The sequence below is a fragment of the Triturus cristatus genome, chromosome 7, assembly GCF_964204655.1.
Source record: "Triturus cristatus chromosome 7, aTriCri1.1, whole genome shotgun sequence".
Taxonomy (NCBI): domain Eukaryota; kingdom Metazoa; phylum Chordata; class Amphibia; order Caudata; family Salamandridae; genus Triturus; species Triturus cristatus.
In genome coordinates, this window is record NC_140590.1 from 309,747,651 (window position 1) to 309,759,717 (window position 12,067).

The window sequence follows — 12,067 nt, forward strand, 5'->3', positions numbered from 1 at the left end:
AGTCCCGACACCGACACATTGTATGACAGTTAAAGATCCTACTCTTGACGTGATTGACATACAGACACATGCTACACCAGACGAAATAAAGAAATGGACTGAATTAGGAGGGATCCAAACGGACCAAGGATGGATGATGAAGGAAAAGTCTGTATGGTTCCTTCCTGATTCAATGGTCCAAGTTATAATTAACACTATACATAGTCCAGCACATCTAGGAGAAAAAGCTATGCTAGACAGCATTCAACACATTTGGTTCAATAAACATTTACGAGCAGCAGCCAAACAAAAGGTCCGTACCTGTATGATCTGTTGCCAGTTTAACCCAGGAAAAAGCGTTCCCGTAGAACAGGGTGGATTTCATCCTCCTAATAATCCTTTTGAAGTACTCCAGATGGACTATATCCAGATGGAACGATGTCGAGGATTCAAATATGTTCTCGTAGTTGTCTGCGCTCTGTCCCGTTGGACAGAGGCGTACCCGGTTTCAGATTACACTGCCCCGACTACTGCCAAACAGTTGGTTCGAGAATTCTTCCCACGATACGGTTTACCACGTGTTGTTCACTCAGATAACGGCCAGCCGTTCTCATCCGAATTAATGAAACACGTTTCACTTCTGTTAGGTTATCAGTGGAAATTCCACTGTGTCCGACACCCCGAGGCAGCAGGTCTCGTAGAAAGACATAACCAGATACTGAAAATCAGATTGTCCAAAATATGCAGAGAGAAAGGTGTCGACTGGATAGTAGCGTTACCAGTTGCACTCTTTTACATGAGAATGGTAGCACACTCTCGAACAGGGCTATCCCCGTATGAGGTGATCTTCGGTAGACCACCAAATATGTGGGGGACGCCCGTACCACGCAAAATAACTGATATTGACTGCAATATGCTGACAGATTACTTGGCTTCCTTGATGTCTGCACTACAATCTTGTCGTTCACAGGTAGCTGCAGCCTTTCCCGACAACACCAAGGTGAAACCCCATGACGTGGTTCCGGGGGATCTGGTCTTTGTGAGGAATTTCGACCGAAAGACTCAGCTGGAGCCCAGGTGGAAAGCACCCAAGTTGGTCCTGCTGACCACAAGGACAGCCGTGAAGATCGAGGGCCGCAAGGGCTGGATTCATTCAAGTCATATCAAGAAATTTCATGGACTATCCTCGGATATAGACATTGTGCCCTGCACTCCCTCACAGACTGATTCAAAACTTCCTTTGGTTGAAAAAACTGAAACCGAACTTTACAAACTAAAGCTTAGGCCCAACAAGTCGAGCAATTTGATTGTTTAAGTCCTCTCCAAGGTGAAGCGGTTGAATTGTCTCTGACATGTATCCCTTGGACCTGAGTAGAGAAAATACCCGGAAAATGTTGAAACGACAGGCGTATTGTAAATCACTGCGTAGCCACTGCATAGTGACATTATTAATTCTGTTTTTATTAAGTCTTTTAATAATTATTACAAGTATGTTGTTGCACATATATTCCCCTATTTCTAGACATGTTTATAATGTTGCTGCTGAACATTCTTTTAGTGACTTACCTCCACATGAATTGTCTTATAGACTTGCGCTGCGCAATAACACTTTCATTAGTATGTTACATCATTCCCATCAGACTAGTAATGCTACTAATTGTTGGGTGTGTGGTCGGCTCCCTCCCTATCAGAATTATGAAGGAGTCCTGCCATTCTTTCCACACCCATTTACACACAATGGCTCCTGTGGAGCATGGTTTAGTTTAATCAATTCCATAGACTCAGACACAGCAGTTTACCAAGATCATTGGGTATGGGGAAACCTGAACCTAGTTTTACTCAAGGTCTGTTACCGCGACAAGGAGGGTCGCCCCAAAAGAACAGGAACTGATCTAGAAAATGAAGTATATGGATTAGGTAATTTTACACCTAATCTCATGATTCTAAATGTCGTATCCGAAATTGAACTAGTCTTGCCCACCATGTCAGTATTCCCAGCGAAGGGTGAATTATGTGTAAGAAAAGTTGGTTCCATACATATGGGCCATAGTAAATGCACCACTACAGTAGAATTCAGTGATCAAGGCAAATCTTTATTTAGAGCTTCTCGCCATTCCTACTTTGTATGTGGTCAGACTGCATATATGCGTTTACCTCTAGATTGGGATGGTACCTGCTACATTGCATTCCTTTTGCCACCTGTTTTCCTAGCTCCTCCTGATTATTATAGAAATATTCATTTAGTACACAACAGAGAGCGGAGAGATCTCCCCATTGTCGATTACACTGAGACGGCATGGGACAAGTATGTAGATTTTAATAAAGGCATCTTTCCCTACATAGGTACCGTTACTAATAGTAAGCTGATACGTAGATTAACTAGAACCCTTGAAGCAGTAGTGAATGAGACTATTTCCGCCTTAGGCAATTTAACAGAAGAGCAGTCTGCTATGCGGATTGTTGTGCTTCAAAATCGTCTTGTCCTTGACGTCATCCTGGCTGATAGGGGCGGAGCTTGTAGGGTCATCGGATCAAGCTGCTGCGTATTCATACCAGAAAATTCGCCATCTGTATATAAAGCCATCACTCGCCTTCATAAGATTGTAAGCCAGATACACCAGAACCCAGGCACTTGGACTTGGTCCAGTTGGTTTTGGAATGTGATATCAGCCTGGGGATGGAGAGTTTTATCCTTCCTAGGTATTGGCCTTCTCATACTATTCAGTTGCTGTCTATGTCTACAATGTGGACCAGCGATCTGTGGTCTGTGTGCCACATCGTGTATTCCACCACCAAGATTTCATTCGTCACGGAAGAAGAAAGAAGAACAAATGATGCTATATGAACAGATCAATGGATTAATGAAGATTGATATCTCTTGAAGGGCAAGTAGGGGACAAGGAGGGAATGTGGAAATATGGATTTTTCTGGTCAGTTATGTCCCCTATCTTGGACCCCAACAGTTCTATGTGCATATCACAAGTACATGTATGTTCCCTCCAGTTCCAGTTATGAAGACGCAAATACATGTGCGTCCAACGTCAACATGTCCTCTGTCAGATCCGCCATGAATAGGCCGGATATTCCATTCCTAAGTACGAAAGGCCACCAGCTTTATATGGTTCACTTATACCATTTTACAGTCCAGGCAAGTAGGCCCTGATTCTGTCATCAAAACTCTTCTTGCTTTCTGCCTCTGAAAGCTCCAGTCTGAGCCTGCATCTGTGACCATGAACTTTGTCTCATTCTCTGCGCGGCTCACGAAGCCTGACATCAGCCTATTCTCTGCCAAGAACTGTATTTCACCTTCGAATTATCTGTTTCCCCCTCAGCCGATGCATTCCTGCCTAGTAGTTTAAGTAAACATTCTTCCAGTTACCGAGCAAAAGGCCCGGTTTCTCTGCCCTTATGCAAGTAATTCATAGCCCTGTCACCATGGAATATTCCTACCCCCTCGCATTCAGTGTAGACACTTAGACGCTTGTACACGCACGCACAGTCAGTATAGAATAGATTCTGTCCGAGAGTCCTTCTTTCTTGGATAACATAGTTCTTTAAACATAGGATGTTAGATATGATTTGGGATTAGGTTGACTTGACCCCCCAGACTTTTTGTCTCCACATGTAGAGCTAAATGTCAAGTCAAGTCCCCTTCACCCCCTAGTTACACGTCAATTACACGTCATACTGCTGCGCGCGCATCTAGGCCAAGTATTATCTTATAGATCCACCTATATATGACATCATAACCAATTATGTTCCTTTTTACGCTTTATTACACCCATTTCTGGTTACGCAGAACAAATCGTCATTTTCCTTATCAATTGTTACGCCTACTGCATTCGCTTCATTGTAATGTATGTACTATAAAAGTTACTTCTTGTCAATAAAGTATGTACTTCACTTCCTGAACCCCCGTGGTGATGGAACTTGGAGCAACCGATTATAATCGATTACTGGAATAGAGCCCATTCCGAAACTCTAATATCACGGATTCTGCCTCTCATTTTACTGAGCTATTTTATAATGTTTCTGTATCAAATTCAGTCCCGGTAAAGGAATTTTATTTACCACATAGCGCCCCCCAGCCTAACAACCATCATGCGAGAATGGATGAAGCACTTAACATCACTCAATGGCCAACTACTCATTGTCGACTCTGCCAAATCGCTAGGAATAACTCTGGATAATAAGCTAAATATGCAGAAGCACATCAGCACAGCAACTAAAGGAGCACATTTTCAGATGAACACCTTGAAGACTGAAACCCTTCATACCCGCAAATGACTTTAAACCGGCAGTTCAAACTCTAGTAATCCCCAGAGTGGAGTATGGGAGTGCTCTCTCTGCGGCCTACCCACATCAACAACAGCCCTTCTAAGAGTGTCAATCAACGCAGCCGCCAGACTAATCACAAGCTCCAAAAGAAACTGTCACATCACCCCTGACCTGCGTGCCCTTAACTGGCTACCCTTTCATGCCAGAATCCATTTGAAAATCACCTGTATGAACACTAGGCACTGCATCACAAAACTCCATGATACCTTGCGGATAAATTAGTTCTATCGGATGGTAACAGAACCACCAGGAGTTCCTATAATCTTCTACTGAAACCACAACGATTTACCAAGAAGACCTATACCTGCACCTTCTCAGGAATGGCCCCCAGGATTTGGAATGCCTTGCCCCCAAAAACAAGACAGAACCCTCACACGGCATATTTCACAAAAGAAGTGAAATCGATTCTCCTGGCCAAATTCACTTGAACTATTAGATGCAGTCTTGTAGATATTTGTTATGCTGTAATAGTTACCACTGTTGGACTAATATAACTAATAGTATTTTTTATGTATATGTCTATTTCCTATATTTGTTGTAAAGCGCTCTGATACCCGGAAGGTAAATAAATAAAGGGAACGGCAATGTCAATGCTCTGTAGCGTTATAGAGGATTCTTTTGAAGACCCTCATGCATGTATTTAGTCGCAACACAGCATGTTGTCTCCGCTGACGGGATGCCGTGGATGGCATAATCATAGGGTCTCTTTCACTTGAGTGTCCCGTTATCCAAGTGAAAAACCATCCTCCTTCCTGGAGGAGAACTCCCCAAGTGAAGACAGTGGTGGTAAGTGAGTGTATTAAAATTATCTCCAATCTCAGAGAGAGTATTTATCAGCAAAAATTGATAAAAAAAAAAAGGGGCTGGGATAAGGCTAAAAGAAGAGGGGATGTTGTAAGGAAGAATTACTGGTTCTGCACATCTGGTGATACGGTCTACGTGTTTCAGCCTCATAGGGTCCCTCCAAGTCTAAGGCATTCGTCAGGACCGAGTGAGGTGGCTTACCTTAAATTTTGAGGTAACCCCTGTAAGTGCAGTTACGAATGCTGTGTCCAGGTGCTACTTACCCTCCGAAACAAACGAGAGCAAAAATTTAATCAGGGTAGCTTGGGGATATTGGACTGATCCTCTTCCATTTTATTATTTGATAAATGGTTCTAATGACAGCAGACGATATGAACCTGCTTAACCTACCTCTATCACTTTTTGATTTATGTAATAATTCCACATGCAATTTTGAATGCAAGAAAAGAAAAAGCATTTCCCTTCAGCGGGAATGTTGGTACAATTGCAGGACCTAGCGATCTGAATCTGATCCACGAAACAGTTTATGGTACAACATCTCAAATGCCTTTTTGGTCATGATCTCTTGTATTCTATTGATTCCATTCTGTTGGTTGCACAGGAGGCTACTTCAGGAAAATTTAGATCGTCCGATACAATAGAAGGACATGTTGATGGGAAAAAATAGATAAAACTGCAAATATATAAGCTGATTTGTGTGGTGGAGGTAGGGTCTAACAGATCAAATCTGTTTCCTGTTGAAGCCTGCAGAATCTATTATGACAACTGGCACATCCAAGGAAGCATGAAAAGAGCGAATTTCCAGGAATTGGCTAACCTTGGCATATGGATTCAAGAAGTAAACCTGCTGAAGTTCTGAGCAATGTGTTTAGGACTTCAGTTCTTCCTACTGAGACCGAAAGCATCATCTGTGTTTATAGGCACCAATAATACCATCACCATGTTTTATATAACTAAACCTAAAGTGCCAGATTTAAAGAGATATCCAAGGAAGCAAAGACCCTGTGGAAGTGGGCCATTCAGCGCAATGCGTCTTTAACAGCAGAGCACCTTCCAGCGCAGGACAACAAGTTGGCAGATGTGCTCCATCACAATAAACTCAAGTGCCATGAATGGCAAATAAATAAAGCCCAGAAGGTTTTCACTCTTGCCATAATTCCACAGGTGCAAGCGAAAATGCAACTGTACCCTGCAGAGTAATACTAATCACACCAGTAAGCCCAAAATGTAACTTCTACTCTGAAGCCCTGAAAATTGCACGGACGCCATAGCAAGACCTCCTGACCAGAGACAGTGACCAGATCCAACTTCCCTGAAGCTTCACTCTTGGAATTTTCAAGTCTAGACACCCCACAAGACTGCAGAGAAATCCTGGCACAGGCAAGATCTATATACATTTGTATATATCAACAAATTGGACTTACTGTACTAAATGGCAAAGGTTTTGTAGTTGTAATGTGAAAAGCAATGTTTGCATCCTATATCTTCGGTGCTGCATCAGATACTCTTGATCAGGGTTAGCACATCCCTCGAGCAAAGTTTATATAGCTGCAATCTCCACCCCGCCCCAGTTTGGCAACTCCGTATAGTCTTCTCACAGCTTATACACACACAATTTGAACCAATTCATACGGCATGAATGAAGTTCCTCTCTTATAAGGTAGTCCTACTCTTGGCATTAACATCAGTTCGGAGAACCAGTGAGATACAAGCTCTCACAGTTTAAGAACCATTTCTCCAGTTTTGCGCTGACAGAGTGCGTTTGAGAACTAACCCAACATGTATACCTAAAGTACATTCAGACTTCAGACCTGAATAAAACCATGGTATTGAAGTAGTTTCCAACTCCAGCATATGCTCCAGAGAGATCCTTGCTTTCTCTAGATATAAGATGTCTAAGTCTTTCTGGATAGAATAAAGAGTTTTAGGCACCTTTTGTGAACCCAAGTAAGATAAAAGCCATTTCCACACAGCATTACTTGATGGGCTGCAGTTACAATGGTATCATGCCACATAAAAGCAGGCAAGCAGTAACACATCAGAGGAACAGCTCATTCGTCTAGAAGTTTATCTACGCCGGTGCTGTTAACTGCAGTATAGTTGACAGAAATATGCTGTTACTGTCTAGAAGGAACAGTACAGAAAGATGGAGCAATGGACCAAGCCGTGTTACGTCATCCGTTTTAATAAGGTGAGCCACTCTAAGATTGTTCCCTACATCTTCTAACTTCTATTAATATGATTTGATTTATAATTTTATAAAGCACTTGAATGCCCTGAGGCGTGTTGGTGCTGCTGCTTTCATGAGCGAGAAAAGACAATTCAAGATTAATGCTGCCCTAATGACTAAATAGACAGGTCTTCTGAGACTTTCGGAAGAACAGGAGGTCTTGGAAGTTTTTTTTTAAATCAAGGGAAAAGAGTTCCATAGTTTTGCCGTCCCCAAAACCAGAAATTCTGCCTCCCCACGATGCTTGCTTGACCTTGGGTAGTACTAAGTGCTTGGCTTCTGAGGATCTGAGTTTCCTGGGTGGCGTGTACCAGACCAATCTCTCCTGAGGATAATCTGGACCAATATTGTGCAGTGTCTTAAAAGCTATTCAAAGAGCTTTAAATGCAGTTCTCTTTGCCCCTGGAAGACAGTGTAGCTTAACTCAGGCCTGCGACACTGACTGTTACTTTGGGATTTCTTACTAAACATTTTGTACTACTTGTTCTTCTGATTTAAACACATGAAACTTTGAAAGATCTAATACTGGAGGAGAAAAAACATGCTTGCCTCTAAAGGTTATTCTGCAGTATTGGTATCTTTTATAGATTCAAGTGCGACCAACCCTCCTTCTGGCAGGAGGCTCATTGACTTCTCTTATTCCTTCACCTGAGTGCTACATAAAATCTGAAGGATGGTGGCTTTTCAGGGTGTGGGCTTCAGGTTGATTTTCCCTTATTGGTTGAAGTTTGGTTCATTTTAATTGATATGACTAGGCTGCTAAAGAGCCATTCTTTTTATCCTTTGGGCTATATTTCATATTTACTTGCTGTTACAATGTTACCATAGGACTCCCAGCTTGACAACACTGATTGATTCAAGCATGTGAATCTCATTACAGGTAAGAGTCTTCTTTTTTTTCCCCAAAGCAGTCTTGTATGGCATGTGGCACAATTTAAGTTCTAAATAATAATAATTTGCAGTTCTATGGCACCCTCGTATAGCATCTGCAATGCATGCCTTAGATATGACTGAATTTGCTTCCATGTTTCTTGGGATCAGCCTGTCTTATAGTGTCCTCATTTTCACATTGGCCTTTAAATCTGTAAATTGAGTAAAATAAAGTGGCCTTTTTATCAAGAAAACCAGGATACTGAGCAGAAAACCTTTTCTTCAACAAAAAAAAAAGTTGTATTAATGGTCATTAAAAGAGAAAACCTCATTAGTTTTAAAGCCAGAAATTGGGAAAAGTGGTTTGACCTATTTATTTTCACGTGTCAAAATCTGGAAGTCGATTGGGGGAAAGCATCTAGTTCTCTGTTGGGTTAAATGTGAATTGTTCACTCTGTTACGGCAAGAGTGAGTTTTCTCAAATTTCACTCTAAAACCTGTAAATGGAAATGCAAATGTAAATTGGTAGGGATAATGGGCTGGTGCTCCTTTTTGCTTAAGTTGATGCTCTACTCATACATTTGTAAATTTTTTGTGGAATATTCTCCTCAAGAAGTAGTTGCTTTTAAAGCATATTTCTAAAAACAAATCTCTTTCAGGCTTCTGGTTTCAAATGGTAGACAGAGTAGCCCTTTCAATGTATGATGATCCTTGATGGAGAACGAGAGTTACAATGTATCTTTTTAGGGTCATTTCTGGTTGCCTCACTCATTTTAATAAATCTCTTCTAGGCCCCTTCTACCGCTACAAAACATATCATGACTGGCTGCACCAGTTGGACTCTCAGTCCATACCAAGTTTGTGGCCCCTACTGTCGCGTCTGAAGCCAGTTCCTGTATTTGGTGTCCTCTTCCTCCTAGTCTCTCAGCAGTTTCCACTGGAATATGTGCGATCTGAGGAGTTCTACGACCGGGCCTTCTTGTACCGTCTCTTCTACATGACAACTGTTTTCTTCGTCTTCCGCATGCGCTTCTATGTGGCATGGATCTTTGCAGAGTGCGGATGCATGGCTGCTGCGTTTGGTGCCTATCCAGTAGCAGCCAAGTCTCGCTCAGGAGGTGGACCGACTGTGGAGTATGCTCCTGTTGAGAGGTAAGGACCTCATTCTCTTAGATCTGTTGCATGAACCTCCCAAACGCCTCCTAGAGATTAACATGAAGCAGGTAATAGAGTAGATCTAGTAGTGTAGGAGGTTGTAAACTGGATGTAAAAGAACAATCTCATGACATAAATGTAGCAGTACAGTATACAAAGAAGGGTGATGCACTCATATGGCTTTGCTTAAGATCATAAGATGGTTCTTGGTCCTTAAAAAGGCTTACAGAAAGTAAGGTAATGAAATCATGGGTAAGACAGGCACTGAACAATAAAAGCTGAAAACCTTAATCAAAACAGTATAAATATTAGTAAGGCAGGCTTTCAGCAGGAAGGTTTGACTGCCCCTTTTGATAAGACTGAACAATGAAAAATGTCCCTCCTATCGTAACAGAAAGTTTCAGTTTCATCAAGGACTCTGAGGCGAGGATTATGCTTTATAATCTTTACTTCGCTGATTATAAAATTCACAACAACCATATTGACATTAGCTTAGTACAAAAAAAAAACATTCTCAAAAGTCCATGGGAGATGACAAAATTAGAACAACCAATCACGTAATGGCAGTCACAACATAGTCCATTGTCACTGTCCATGCTGTCTCTTTTCTGCACACTAATAATCCAGTCCTCATTTGCTCACTAATCCTATTTGGAGCCATAAACTCCTAAGAAGAACCAGGAAAAGAAAGAAACCATTGTAACTATTTCCTCAAAATAGACACATTTTCCATATCCATAACGGGTGTAAAAAAGCAATTGAGACAATCCCGATACAATTAATGATCAAAGCTATCAAGATACAAGCAGAATAACCCTCTACTTACTGATCACTGTGAGGAAAAAACATCTGAGACATATCTCTATGGGTGGTATAATCCTCTTCTGAGTCCTTAATAGAATTGAAACTTTCCTTTACAATAGCTAGGAACTTTTTAATTCTGCGTCCGGAATGGAAGCGTGGATTATGCTAATTCAAAGCTTGTCTACTACCAACTGGGCTATATCCACCACCAGCTTGTAGTAGAACCTCTTAGAAGTGGAATCAAAGGTCCAATCCACCGCGTTCATGATCTCTTCCAAGCGGGCAGCAAGCTGAAATGCTTTAGATGCCATCGCTCCTCTGCCAGAATGCACCCCAAACATCCATATATTGATGCCAGCTTCAGTCATGACCCAATGCACCCATCCAGCAATCGTGGGTGAAGAGACATCTCTTTGTGATTTTCGCAGGGCAAGCAAAGGTTGCTGCCCACCTGGTGGACGTGCTTTAAAGCACCTGACGACACATACTTTAATTTAGGAGAATCCTCCAAAAGCAGGGTAAGAGAATTCAGTTTAGGATTAAGTCCTTTTCCTAACAGTAAAGGATAGTCTTTGCGAGAAAAATACTGTACCTGCAATAACCAGGGCTCTGACATCCAAGACCTTACGACATGACACCAGGCATAGTAACATAGCTAAATTTGGCAGAAAGCTCTTTATGGGACAAGAAAACGATTGGGCTGCCAAGAAAGAAAGAGTTTAAGAACTTAGTTCACGTTCCAAAGAGAATACAGCGGCTCAGGCTGCTTAGATAATGGCATACCCCTCAGCAATGTTTGTACAAAAAGATGTTGTCCCTCAGGGGATCCATCTATCGACACATGACCCGCTGATATGGCAGATTGAAAGGCATTAATAGTCCAATATGCTAAACCCTCTGAGGAGATCTTGTCCAAAAATGTTGTATTTGGACTAGATCTGCATCCATGGGATCCAGGCCTTGTATACACCAACTCATCCATCTCGTCCATGCTGATCTGTATCGCTTGACCATGCTATCCTCCCAGGCCTTGGACAAGAGGATGACAGCCTGCTTTGAAAGTCACTGGATTTTCCATCTATGCCCGTTACCAGCTACACCATGAGGCAAATCGAACCGTTCATCATCATCCGGTGCGGCAGAAGGTTCGGATCGAGGGAAAAGATTCAGAAAGGGGGGTTAGGATCGGAGAATACGAAGAAAGTTCCATCAGAACTGAGAACCAAGCTTTCAACCTCCAAAAGGGAGTCACCAAGACCACCTGTGAACCCGGGCCGCCTCTTGTTATCATTGAGAAAGGAGGAAAAGCATACCTCTTCTGCTGCTTCCAATCACAGAGGAATGCATCCATCACCACCACGAGGGAGGGGGAAGCGGGGGGGGGGTCTGGCCTCCAACTGAAGAAACTGAAAAGCTGATGATCTAGGTGAGAGTCGAAAAGGTCTATTGAAAACTGCCCCCACCTGACCAAAATCAAGCATTAGACTTCTGCATCCAATTTCTAGAGACTGGAATCATGGCAATACCAATCTGCCACTTTCATTGTCTAATCGGAAATATACTCCGCTGTGACCGATATATGATGGTCCAGGCAATATTGCCAAAAGCCCTTCACCAGATCCAACAGTGCTTTCGACCTGGTCTCTCCCAGGTGGTTTATGTAACACAAAATAAAAATGTCCATTTTGAGAAGGATACCAGACTTAATGCTGCCCTTGATCCAGCAACAAACTGCGAAGGAACCCTCTAGCATCGGACTCTATAATGAAGTCAGGCTGGAACCGAAGCTTGCTCTCTTGTTCCAGGCCGCAATGTGGGATAGCCACAGTTGGATCTGTTCACGTGCCCCCTCTGACAAGGGCACCAACTAGGAATGCGTGAGTCCCC

General features: G+C 42.4%; 1 protein-coding gene across 1 annotated transcript in view; it reads left to right on the plus strand.

The window, feature by feature from the left end:
• MBOAT7 (membrane bound acylglycerophosphatidylinositol O-acyltransferase MBOAT7) overlaps window positions 1-12,067 on the plus strand; it is a 118,513-nt gene that overhangs the window by 85,174 nt on the left and 21,272 nt on the right. The window contains exon 6 of the mRNA XM_085616362.1: window positions 9,013-9,373. Within this exon, the coding sequence (XP_085472488.1) occupies window positions 9,013-9,373 (361 nt within the window). The remainder of the gene's footprint in view (window positions 1-9,012; window positions 9,374-12,067) is intronic.